Raw genomic sequence first — 13,488 nt, 5'->3', positions numbered from 1 at the left:
TCTTCCATTCCTCTGTTGTAGGCACACTGAGTCCTGTTGGGTGTCCCTCCATTCTGCCCTTCCCAGGCCTGACGCCTCCAGATCCAGCCTCAACCCCCCTGTTCTCCCTTAGGAGTTTCCCTGTGATATGGGAGTTGGTACTCATTCTGAAGGGTGGAGAGGAACATGAGGGGTCCTACAGGCAAGGCACCCTCAAGGAGCCTTTTCCAGCCCATGTCTGAGGAGAAGGGACAGAGACTGGGGGCCAGTGGGACTGGGTGGTGACATCACAGGATCTAGAGAAGCATGTACACATCGAAATTCATACCTCATATGGGTGATTTAGGAGATGAGGCTCAAACTCTCTGGATATATCCCCTCACTGTAAAAAGTGGGACCGTGACAGAACATAGCAACTGGCAGGATCTTGGCCACTGATGGGTGAGTATGCTCACAGCAGAACTGTGCAATACTGGAAGAGGAGCCGGGGGCTGTGTGTGTATACTGGGTCAGTCTATGAATGTGTGAGGGGTACAAGTATGTACGCTGTGAGTGGGCATTTATTGAGAGACTAGAGGTTTTAACCATGAGCCCTCTGAGGAGCCAGAAGTTCTCTGTCAAGGGAGCCAGTCACCACAAGCACACCCCCAAGGAGGTGACATGTTTTCTCCCTATTAAACTTGATTATCTGTCTGCTTGACAGCCCCCATGCCTCCCTACTTTACCAGAAAACACAATTTATGGGCCTGGGGCATCAGACCTGTCATTTGGTGAGAGGATGCAGCCCAGCCAGGCTGGAGCAGAGGTTTGTGTAAAGAAACTGTGTCCAGCCTGCCAGGCACCGGCCCAGACACTTAGTGCCCTGTTTACCCTGGCCCGTGTGGTTGGCACAGGTAGACCTCTCCAGGGAGCAGCTGGCAACTCTGTCAGCAGACCCACCTGGAAGTCAAAGAGGAGCCCAGGACAGCAGCTTTGCAGAGGCAGAAGGGCAGGCAGAACTTCACCCAGATGCAACACACCAGCATTGCAATGCATAGCATAGCAGCCTTGAGCTCAGGGCCTCCTGCTGACTGACTAGACAGATTACCCTGCTGGGCCCTCTAAAAGATGTTGCAGCTCCAGGAGGCTGGATACTGCTTGGCTTATGAGAGCCTAGGTCTTTGGAGCCTTGGTCTAGGGTACCTAGCTACCACTGTCTTCCTCTCACTCCCCAGAGGAGTGAACTTGGCTTAAACACACTTGTTGTAACCCTCTGCCTACTAAAGTCAGTGGCTGCAGACACAATGTCTTCCTGTTTCTTCTTCACCACATGGACCAGGATTCTGCTCTGCCACCCAGTGAACAATATACACAGCATTGCCCAGCAGCATGAAGGCTCACAAACTCCAGAAGACACAAGGTGCTCACCCAGCATGGCCCCTCCACTGTAGCTATGAAACCACCCATACCCATACCCCCACACTCAAATATTTATTCCTTTGTACCTTCCTGCCAGTGGTACAGTTCTGAAATAGGCGCAAAGAGGTCGACATGCTTGCCCTGGGATTCTCCCAGCCCTTTCGCTTCCCAATCTTCCCTCCCTCCCACCTCCCCCATTCCCCCTTTCCAATTCACTGAGCACCACCACCCCTTCTTCTCTGTCCCCTGGTGGTCCCCTTCCCATCTCTCTTTTCCATCTCTGAGCCTGTATCAGAATATGCAAGGCTGTGCACTGGGGGCAGCTCCCACTTGACTGGCAGTGAAGTTGGGGATTGCTCTAGAGAACAGGGAGCAGCAGCTGGAAGTGACTTTGGGCCTCATACCACCCTGTTCCACACCCCCACATCGACTGCCCATCCTCCCCAACCAGGGTGAGTCATCCCCACATCTGGAACTGACCCATCTGGAGGCCCTGCAGCCTACTCAGGCAGCTCAGGGGCACCCGGCTCCCCACTGTATCTCACCCCATCCTCTCCTGGCCCGGGGCGGGGGGGCTGCTGTCTTGCCTCTTACCCCACCCCCATCAAAAGTGGCCTGGTCTCCCAGCATGCAGGCATCTAGTATCAGAAATGGAGTAATGGTAAGACACCCAGCCCATATTTACTCTCCCCAACAGCAGTAGAAGCAGTGGCTCAGTGTCCATGGCTTGCACAGGCTATGCAAGTGGCTTTAGAGGAGCCCAGACCAAGGGCTGGGAGAGGCAGGAGCCTGGCAGTAAGAAGGCAGTGGTTTGGCTCAGAAGGCAGGGGCAGGCAGAAGGAGTTTATCCTGGCCCAAGGCCCCAAGCCAAACATCCTCCACTAACCTAGCAGACACATCAAAAAGCCTGAAGGGAAGGGGCCCTTTGGTAAAGGAAACCTGCAGTCCTGGACGCCTGACAACCTGGCTCTGGGCACAGGACCACCCTGTCCCACTCAGCAGGCCAGATCAGACTGGAAGCAGCGGTTTGGAGGGGACATTTCTATGTATATTCTCCCCTGCCTTTGGTGCAGTGAGGGGTCAAAGCCAGCATCAGGTCATAGCTTTGGTCTCTAGAGCAGTTTCTTCCTAAACTATATGTGTCTCCCTGGGTCTCCACCTACGCTCCAGGCAGAGAAGGTTGATAGGGGTCACTTTGCACCCTAGTATTTCATCCACAGCTTGGAAGAAAAGGACCATTAAGCTGAGAGGGAACTGATTTCACCCCCAGGCGACCTTGCTCTGCAAAGAACGTTTCTACATGGACAAGGCAAGGACGGAGAGGGCAGGGGGCTTAGGAGCTGGAAGGAGAACCCAGCATCGAAAAATAAAAGCTGGAGCAGAATCAGAAGGCGAGAACTGGGCTGCAAGCCACGGGGCCTCTCTGGGGGCCCCGCAGGGGCGGAGGGAGGGAGCCCGGCCGTGAGGCGCTAACACGGGAGCGGGAGGCGTTAACAGGGCCACTGCGGAGAGGGGGGATCCTGGAGTCAGCTTGGAGATAAGGAAGCTGGGGTGGGGTGAAGGGCACGGCCACGTCAGCACAGACGCTGGCTGGGTGCACACAGCACGTGCACACATATGTACTCAGACGCACGCGCCATCACATGTGTGCGTACACAGGACTGGAGCCAAGTCTGTCCTCAACTGGGAGCCAGATGATGTGGCTGCTTCGCAAAGCCAGGATCGCAGGAAGAATGCGCTCTCCACCCACCTCCTTCCTCCGCCCCCTCCCACCCCCTCTCCTTCCCTGTTTCCTTCCGGGATGTTCCCAGGCTGTCCCCGCGTCCAAACTTAATCCGAATCCCCAGACCATTAAGAAGCTCTTCCTTAAATGTGCCCAGCCCTCAGAGGGGCTGCTTTTAGCCCCCAGCTTCTTTGGGGGAGGGGAGGTTCCTGTAAATGTAACCGCAAGCTCCCCTCACATCATGGATTGCTGTAAGACAGATCAAGGCACACACAGGGTACAGTAGAAGCCTCTTTCAAGGGGTAAGAATAGAGCTGAAAAGTGAAGGACCCAGAAATCACAAATTCCTTGCTTCTTTATGGCTGGAGGCACCTAACTCAAGGAATAAACAGTGAGGGCAGAGAAACCATGCAGGGGTGGATGGGTGGGTGGGTGCGTGTATGTGTGTGTGTGTGTGTGTGTGTGTGTGTGTGTGTGTGTGTGTGTGTGTGTGTCCGTGTCCGTGTCCCCAAATGGAGTAGACTGGGGGCCTCCAGACCCTCAGCCAGTTTTTGCTCAGCCTCTCCAGCCTGCATTGTGGTAGTTTGTTTCATCCCTCACTCCAGACAGCCAAAGTCCGTTAGCTCAACAGTCTCCTCTCCTGCCACACACACCCAGTTCCTGAAGCACCCCCCTCGGGTCTGGGCCCCCGGAAAACTGCACTTTGGAAGTATAATGGTTCCCAAATGCCATTTCTTTGTCTCTGTTAAGCCTTGGGGAAGGTGAGCATTAGTAGAGACCCTCCAACCCAGTCATTAGGGTAATAAGCTCCCTGCACCGTTAATTGTCAGGTGTTCACCCTCCCTCTGCATCCTGGCCCGCAGATTAGCAGCTCTGACTTGGGGTCAATTCCAGATGTCACTTAACCTACCCCCATGTCTATCATTCAGGAAGAAGGGCTAGTGGGCTTTCGTAGTCAAAGGAATGTTGGGAAGGAGAGTAAGACCTGGTCCCACTATCGGGACCCTGCTTCTCTGCCCCTCCTAGAACGAGGGTCAGCCATTGCCCACCCCCCATACATCCTGAGAGTAGCTCAATTCCTTGCTAGGAGAAAGGTGCATAAGCTTCAGGAAGCAGAAGAAGCAGATGCCCCCAAACAAACATCATCAGTCAGAAGCCCCCTAACCCAGGGCCCAAAGTTCACCAAGAACTTTGGAAACAAATTTCTCCTTAGAGAGACCCAACCCTGACCCTGGAGGCTCCCACCAGCTTCCCCTCTGACAACACAGCCTCTGTTTACTTGGAACAAAGCAGCATGGGGAATGAAGGCTGAATCAGAGCTGGCTGGTTCCCTGCAGCCTGGTGGGAACATGAGGACATGTCCACACATCTCCAAGAGAGAAGGGAAAGGGCCCTAGAGAGTGGGGAGGGCACTGGAGGACTGCTCTTCCGTGCCTAAGAAGGCTTTCTGGAGGAAGCGATAAGAATTTATTGGGCTTCAGAGAAGTGTATGGGCAAGATGTTCCAGGTGGGAAGTGACCCTGGCTGAGGCCAGGAGGGAATTGGAGAGAGTGGGGTGAAGGTCTCTAGTGGGGCGGGGCAGAGCGTGCACACTGGATGAGGGACAGGTGTGGGGGCCCCTGATGGTCCTCCTGACTGTCATTTATGCAAATGACAGTTGGAGCCTTGGAAGTTTAGAGTGCAAGAGAGAAACATCAGAGCCAACAAGGAGGCCACGATTACAGAAGATGGTTGTGATGTCCCTAAAGAGCAAGGTGGCACTGCATCTCACAGGGGAAGTGACGGCTGTGATTATCTCCAGTCCCTGAGAGCTCTCCAAAGGCCCATGAAGGAATGTAGGGAGGGAGTAATCTAGAAAGAGTAGAAATCTCTTAGACCAGACTTGGTGGCACACCCCTCTAATCCCAGATAGAGTTAAGTAGATTTCTGTGAGTTCAAGGCCAGCCTGGTGCACATAGTGACAACCAGGGTTCTGTAGAGACTGACACACACACACACACACACACACACACACACACACACACACACAAGAGGTTATATATATATATATATATATATATATATATAGAGAGAGAGAGAGAGAGAGAGAGAGGGAGCTCAGGGTTCTGACCCAGCTTCACATACCACCACATCTGGCAGTGGTCAATACCAGTCATCCTCCCAAGCCCTATTCCTTCTAATTGACTTTTCCTGGGGTGCAGTTCACGTACTGAAAAGTAGAGGGGGCTGCTGAGCTGGGCTTTAGGGGCAATAGTGCTTGTGTCGTGCAGCCTATATAGAGGAACAGAGTGACAGCTGCTTTGGGAAAAGGCAAGGTCTTTAATTCCTGGGCACTTCATTCTAACACAAACAAAACCAACTCAGCCAGTCAGTGGTGACACACACCTTTAATCTCAGCACTTGGAAGACAGAGGCAGGCATATCTCTGTGAGTTTGAGGCTAGCCTGGTATACAAAGCAAGTTTCAGGACAGCCAGGGCTACACAGAGGGACTCTGTCTCTAAAAAAACAAAACAAACCACAAACAAACAAAAGCCAGCTCATGTTTATTTGTTATTGCTGTATGCCAGGCACTGGGCAATTGGGGTGGGGGAGGGAGACCTTGTCTATGCCTGCCCAGCTGACCCCAGAGAAGAAGTAGACTGTATTCTGGTTTGTACAGACTCCCTCGGTATCACTTAGCAGCTCATGTCATCCCCTCCACAGTCTGTGTGTGTCACATTGGTCTTCCTTTTGCAAATGAATTTAGAGAAAGAGCTTAGGTCACACAGCAGACCATAAATGGCATATCAGCTAAGATGACACAATACTGCCCCTATAGGCAGAATCCCAAATAGAGCCAAGTATTCCGCCTCTGTGGAAGAAGCCACAGCCCAGTGACTAGGTGGGCTAGTTTTAGTAGTGTGGAGAAGCCAGGAACACTAGGATGAAGTATCAAGGGATGAAACAGGACATTGCCTAGCTCTTCATCTCCAGGGTCAGCTAGGCAGGTATGGACATAGTATCCCTCCCCCAACCCTCAGCAGAGTGTTTCTTCAAGAGAGCTGTGGCTCCCCTGGCTAAGATGTAGACACTTGAGCGATGTGGGGGGTCTCGGAACCTGCTTGGTGGAGATTGTGACTCAGCCCCCATGTCCTCTGTGAGTTGGCCTTCCTGGCCTCTGAGCTCCAGCTGCCTTCTCTGAGAAAGTGTGGGTGGCCAGCTGACCTCCAGGCCCTTACAACCAGGCCCTAAGAGGGCCCACGGACAATCAGCTCGTTCTTCAGCAAATGGCCTGGAGAAGAGTGACTATGGAGAAGGCATGGGGACTTTACCGCTGTTGGGAAACCCAGCTGGAATTTGGTGTGGAATTCAGCGAGCCACAGAAACTTCAGAAGGTCTCTGGGTCTTCCTGCCTCTGCCTCTGGTTCCCTTCGTGGAAGAATATATTCATGTATGTCTGCATGCACATGCCACCCTCTCATTGCCAGCTCACTGGGTGGGCACGGGGTTGCTGTCCTTGAACAGGACCCTTGTCTCTCTGAACAAGAACCACTCTCACTGTTGTGATGGTGGCACACACCTTTAGTCCCAGCACTCCGGAAGCAGAGGCAGAGGCAGGCAATTCTCTGTGAGTTCAAGGCTAACCTGGTCTACAAAGTGAGTTCCAGGATAACCAGGGCTATACAGAGAGAAACCCTGTCTCAAAAACCAAACCAACCTACCAACCAACCAAACACAGCTCTCCACTGAGCTCCGAACCTGATTTCACCTACAGGAATGCTGAGCCTTTTAGTCTTAGTGGATGCTGGCAAGGGCCTTGGGCTCTTGTCCTATGCAGGAATTCCCGATTTCCAGTCTCATCCCCTCCTTGTCTGCAGAAAGGGACAGAGGGGGCAATTTGGTATTATGGAACTGGGAGGCCAGAAGCAACTTCTAGGGACCAATTGGACTCTTCCTGATGAGTCAAGTCCAGGGACCACCTTTTTCCTTTTAGAAGTCGAAGGGCAGAGGGTGGAGCAGCTATTCTCCAGTGTCTACTCCTGTGACATTTTAAATGTGGGTATGGTCAGATTTATCAAGTAAAATATGAGACATTTTGAACTTATTTAGCAGGGGTTGTGGTGGCCTTTAATCACAGCACTTGGGAGGCAGAGGCAGGCAGGTCTCCAAGTTTGAGGCGAGCCTGGTCTACAAAGTGAGTTCAAGGAAATCCAGGGATACGCAGAGAAACCCTGTGTTTGGTTGGTTGGTTTTGGTTTTTCAAGACAGGTTTCTCTGTGTAGCTTTGGCTATCCTGGAATTCTCTCTGTGAACCAGGCTGGCCTTGAACTCACAGAGATCTGTCTGCCTCTACCTACCGAGTGCTGATATTAAAGGTGTAGGCCACCACTACCAGGCTGAGAAACTCTGTTTTGAAAAAAAAAATTAGGTAACTTTGAATTTCACATAATAAATACATTTTAGAATTATCTAAATGCAACTTTAATTGGGTGCCTGTTTTTCTCTTTTGGCAACAATAGATCTGGATCAGGTGGATGTCAGAAACTCAGAAGGAAATGCTTCATTTTGCTCCTCAGAGCAACTGGTACTAGCCGCTTCCCTTCAGTGCTCCACCCCCCCCCCCCCACATAACACCAACTACTGAGTATGTCCCTGTCCCTGAAGCCTGGCCTTCTCCTCTTCCCTGGCATAATTCTAGAGGGCTCCAAGCCTGGGCAGGTTGGCAGGCAGCAGGGGATGAGCGAGGAAGTATAACTCAGGACACGGGTGCTGAGACACTGTGGCTTGGGCAGGGCCAGGAGGTCAGAAGTCCAAGTTAGTTTAACAATTTCACACAAGAGGCAGAAGTGTGAGTGTTGTCAGGAAGTTTCAGCACTCTCCCAAAAAGTTCCTTTTTGGCTGGGGGCAGGAAGCACTAGTCATACTCCAATATTAACTGCAGGAAGGGGGAAAGGGTGGCAAGAGACAGACTCCCATTTCTCCCACCGATTGCCATTAGAGAGGGGAGTCTCTGGGGACCAGCTCCCAATTGCACTTGGCTTAGCACTGGAAGGTTCTGTTTTTAAGAAGTAAAAAGGACCAAGGGATAATGAGAAACAGAGGCAGAAAATGGGAGAGAGACCAGAGACCTATTCCGTGGAGAATGATGGAGCTGGAGGCCCTGAGCGACAGAAGGGGTGGGCGTGGAATGCAGGACCAAAGCTGTCAAGTCTCCTTCCTCCACTGACCTACAGTGGGTGACAGAGAGAACAAGAGCGGGAAACAGAGGCTCCCAAATCGGTGCCTCTGGACATGGCGAAATGCTGAAATCGGAAAACGGAGCCTGGGGGAAAAGGAGAAGCTTGGAGAAAGTCTCTTAGTATGACCGAGAAAAGGGGACCAGAAGGCAGGAGAGGGCTCCAAGATGCCAGCTGTTTGCCGGCGGTCAAGTCAAAGTGGACCGGTAGTTGGGGATGAAACCACACCAGAGCCTGCCAGATTGACCTTCCTACGTCCACAGACCAGGCAGCGCCCCGGCCACCACATCATTGCGCCCTTTCCCGGGGCTAGATTGCTACATGTCTCTCTTCCACTCTCGACAGTCATCACGCACCACCTGTCTGCCTGTTCTTGCTAGAGGCCCAATCCCTGGGCGCACTTTCGTGCTGGGCGATGCTGCCACCTGGCGGCCAGACTCTGACCGCCTGAGTCCTACCAGGAATCCCACCTGACCTGCCCGAGCTACTTGAGGGCTCTCCACTTTTTGACCATAGTGGACAAGACCTTAGCCTCAGTTTCCTAAATAAGTCTTTAGTCTCATTTTTTTTAATCAGAAAGGAAATGAGCCAACAACTCCCCACAAAGTTGCAAAAGGGAAGGGACATTAATTGTCTCAATAATGGGGATGCTATGCTGGGCTTTTCCTCCCTTCTTGGGCAAAGCACAAAGGAATGCACCCTTTATATGCCCCCCACCCCCCACTATCCCTCTTGTTCCTTGCCTGTCTTTCTGAAATCTCTGCATACCTCCCGTTGCAGGCCTCTCATCTCTGGGCAGGTACAGCACCCCTCATTTTGTGTGAGATAAAAGGGTGGGGTGGGGAGTAACAAGGCATAATTCAGCAGTCTTGAGCTGTTCCTTCAAATTTTTATTTTAAAGATATTTTTATTCTGGGTGGTGGTGGCACACGACTTTAATTCCAGCCCTGGGAGGCAGAGGCAAGTGGGTCTCTGAGTTCAAGGTTAGCCTGATCTATAAGTTCCAGGACAGCCAGGGCTACACAGAGAAACTGTATCTCCAAAAATATAAGCAAAAACAATAACAAAAATCTGGTGGTGACCCATAACTTTATCCCAGCACTCAGAGGCAGAGGCAGAGGCAGAGGCAGAGGCAGAGGCAGAGGCAGAGGCAGAGGCAGAGGCAGAGGCAGAGGCAGAGACAGAGGCAGAGGCAGAGGCAGGCAGTTCTCTGGGAGTTTGAGGCCAGCATGGTCTATATGGTAAGTTCCAGGACAGAAAAGACTGTATAAAGAAATCCTGTCTCAAAAAACAAAATTCATGTTTTCAGGCTTGGTGGAAAGCATCTATACCCATTGGTTCATCTGACTGGACCTGCTGGGGTTTTTTGTTTTTGTTTAAGATTTAGTTATTTCATTGGGCGGTGGTGGCACATGCCTTTAATCCCAGCACTCAAGAGGAAGAGGCAGGCCGATCTCTGTGAGTTCCAGGCCAGCTTGGTCTTCAAAGAGAGTTCCAGGACAGTCTCCAAACCTACAAAGAAACCCTGTCTTGAAAAACAAAAAACAAACAAAAAATAGTTATTTCATTTTCTGTATGTATTTTATTGCATATATGTATGAGCACCATGTGCATACCTGGTGTTCTCAGAGTTCAGAAGTGGCTGTCCTCTCCTGCTTGAGAGCCATCATGTATGTAGATGCTGGAAACCCAACCCAGATCCAAGGACAGGTGCTTTTAACCCCTGAGTCATCACCCTTCCCCCTTGCCTACCTTCCCCTCTTTGGTCTTTTCTTTTTTCTTTTTTTCTATGTATTTTTGAAACATGGATTCTCTGCAGCCACGGCTGTCCTGGAATTCACTCTTTAAACTAGGATGGCCTTGAACTCACAGAGATCCTCCTGCACCTGTCTCCTGAGTGTTGGATTAAAGGTGTGTGCCACCACCATGTGATTTCGATTTAATTTACTATTACTACTACCATTATTATTATTTAATACTAGCTGGCCAGAATCTCATTAGGTAGACCATACTGGCTTAGGACTCACAGAGACATTCTGTATTCTGGGATTAAAGATTGGTGTCACCACACCCTACTCTAACTATTTAAATACTGCTCAGACCAGGGATTCCCATAGTGCTCTGCAACATCCCACTTACTACTTAAATCAACGCATTCCCACGTCTCAATGCCTCAGACTCAAGCAAGTTCAGCTCCTCTCCACTTCTAGTCTACCTGAGCTCCAGGCTAGAAGCCTTAGTCTGGCCCATCTCAGGTGTGTTAACTCCGCACCCATTCTGACGCTGGGACCCATAGGTGAGGGAAGTTGTAAAAGTATATACCTATATACATAAGAATGGTCTAGAACTCAACAGATATCTGTCTTTCCTACCTCAGCCCTGGCATTAAAACTGGGCTGGAATTAAAGAAAGATGGTGTGACCACAGTTACCAGGGCTTAAATATAATACAGGAACTGGGTAGTGGTGGCTCATGCCTTTAATCCCAACACTCAGGACACAGAGACAGGCAGATCTGAGTTTGAGGCCAGTCTGCTCTATAGAGTAAGTTCCAGGGCCTGGGGTAACACAGAGAAACCAGGAGAGTGGGGAGTGGGCAGAGTCTGAGATTTGGAAGAGCAGGGGATGTGACTGAGTTCCTGGGCCCCTTGCTGTATCTTTAATTTCTTCCTACACCTGTCCTCACTAAAGAACAGTGCTGCTGTAAGCCTGTGACCATCACTGGTTCCCTTGTCTTTGCTCTTAAAATGCTATTGTAATGATCAGTAGCACAGTCAAGCCTGGCTTCCCATTCCATATCTGTTGAGACAGGGTCTAGTCCTGGCTTCTCTATAAATTGCTAGGGAAGCCAAGCTGGCCTCAAACTAACATATCCACCTGCCTCTGCCTCCAGTATGCTGGGATTAAAGGCAAGGACCACCACAGCAGGCAATGGTTGTCATTTTAAATGATGTGGCCACAGAGAGATGCCTTGAGGACATGTAGAAGAGAGACCTAATTAAGATCTTAGACAAGATGGAATTCATATAGAGGCCCTGAATTCCCAGCAAGGACATCAGGATGAATGGGGCTTGAGTGTGTTCAGGAAACTGATAGAAATGCCTCTACCTTGGACATGGAGAGCCAGGGGGTGGGGTGGGGTGGGAGTTGGGGGGGCTTAGATTGCTTTCTGGAGGTTTTGGAGTCAGGGATCCACACCAGGTGGCTTCCTGGACCAATGGACAACCCTGTGGGTGTGGCAGGGGGAATTACCTGGGAGCCAGGTAATAGTGTTCCACACCTTTAATCCAGCGGACTGGAGGTGGAGATAGGTAGACTTCTGAATTCCTGGCTAGCCAGGGACACCTAGTGAGACCCTGCCTGTCTCAGTAAGAAGAAGTGAGGGAGTCAGACATGGTAGTGCATGCCTTCAATACAAACACGGGAGGCAGAGGTAGGCTCCAATCATTTACCATGGACATGGAGCTAGAGGGAGGCAGAGTCAGTCTGATATTCACTGCCCTAGATGTCTGAGACTAGCCTCTGGTTTTTCTTTTTGAGAAAGGGTCTTATTCTGGTATCTAATCGGGCCTCAAATTGTCTATGTAGCATTGAATGATTCTCCTGCCTTCTTGAGTTCTGGGACTGTGGCCATGTATTGCTATTCTGGTTTATGCACAGCTGATTTATTGCCATTGCTGGGAATTGAAGCCAACACCTAGTGTGTGTTGGGCAAATACTCTAAGACAAAAGACCCAACTCCCAGTTTTTAAGATCTAACCTCTGCCTATTTTTCTTCCACAGGTTAAAGCTAACTGTGACACCTTGTAAGTATGGGACTTAGCTCTAGTCAATCAATGTTGGGGTTGGGTGGGGTGTAGTTGGTGGTGGTGGTGGGTGATGGTATGCTCAGATCTGCCCTGGACAAGGACACAGATACCTCCTCCTAACTCTTCCTGCTTTTCCTGAAACCATACCCCATTCCTACCACCCAACATTGGGAACTGCATGACTGGGGCAAGTCTGTTGCTCCTGTTAATGCCTTACCGTTGTTACCTGGAGCCACAAACCTGCCATTCAAGATTGATTGACTGGCATGGTCATTCTGCCTGAGTAACCCTGAACTCAGGTCTCAAGTCCAGGCCTCAGTTCCTCCCAGTGAAACCAAGATGGATCTATACCCCACACCCACGAAGGATGACTTGCAACCTGAGGGTTTAGGTGTCTGGGGAGGCAAGGACCCTTTGTTCTGACACTTTGGATGCCATCTGTGTCTCCCCATCTCTGTCTGACTTGACCAGAACCTGCACAAAAGGATTCAGATGCTGTGAGAGTGGATGCTGCCTGCAGAAGGAAACCATTTGGGATTTTTCAAACGAAGATTTAAGGTAAGCCAGGGTCAGGCCTACTAGGGTACCATTCAGGGCTGGGTCCACCTGAAATAGGATGGGGGTGGGTGATGGAGGAGAGTGGTATAGTCACTCAGGGAGAAATCATTCCCTCCCCAGGATCCTGTTTATCGTCTTCCTGGCCATGATACCTCTGTTCTGCATCTGCGGCCTGATGAAGCAATTCTGTTGCAAGTGCAGACCTCCAGAGCAGAACCTCAGAAGCCATCATCAGACACCTCCAGAAGCCCCGACCACGGCTCCCCTAGAGATCTGGGTCCCCACCTTGGATCCCCCACCACCCTATGATCAGGTGAGTCTTTCTGTCCCAATCCTTAACTTGTTTCATAGCTGGCTATCCAACTTGTTGAAGTCACAGACTGGGGAGGGCTGCTAACAACTTCATCATTCCTTAGGCAGGCCTGAAGCAAGCTAAGTACCCTTTCTCCCCTGCAGGTCATCATGAAGCCTGTAGAACCACCTCCTCCCTACAGCCTCAGGCCTGAGGACACTGCTGGTTAAATGAGAGATACTGACAACACAGCCTTTTGAGCTACCTCACCCACAAAGTTTTTTGATCAAGCCCAAGACTTGGACAAAACTTGGGAATGAATGACTCCACCTGTCCTACCATGATGTCTCTCATCCTTTGATTTAATTTATTGTTTTTCTCCCCCTTTGCCTCCCCAACTGCTGAGCTGGATTCATGATCTTTGTTTGAACTCCCAAGCTAAAGACTGTTGAGGGAGCCTGCAGTGGGAAGCAGAGAATGTTCTGGTGGAATGCAGACCTTGACTGGACAGC

General features: G+C 50.7%; 1 protein-coding gene across 1 annotated transcript in view; it reads left to right on the top strand.

The window, feature by feature from the left end:
- LOC113836553 (transmembrane protein 92-like) overlaps positions 1-13,206 on the top strand; it is a 66,027-nt gene extending 52,821 nt beyond the window's left edge. The window contains exons 3-5 of the mRNA XM_027424097.2: positions 12,101-12,123; positions 12,805-12,997; positions 13,141-13,206. Of these exons, the coding sequence (XP_027279898.2) occupies positions 12,101-12,123; positions 12,805-12,997; positions 13,141-13,206 (282 nt within the window). The remainder of the gene's footprint in view (positions 1-12,100; positions 12,124-12,804; positions 12,998-13,140) is intronic.
- Positions 13,207-13,488: the final 282 nt, after the last annotated feature.

This window comes from Cricetulus griseus, chromosome 7, assembly GCF_003668045.3.
Source record: "Cricetulus griseus strain 17A/GY chromosome 7, alternate assembly CriGri-PICRH-1.0, whole genome shotgun sequence".
Lineage (NCBI taxonomy): Eukaryota > Metazoa > Chordata > Mammalia > Rodentia > Cricetidae > Cricetulus > Cricetulus griseus.
This window is presented reverse-complemented; position numbering and strand designations above follow the sequence as displayed.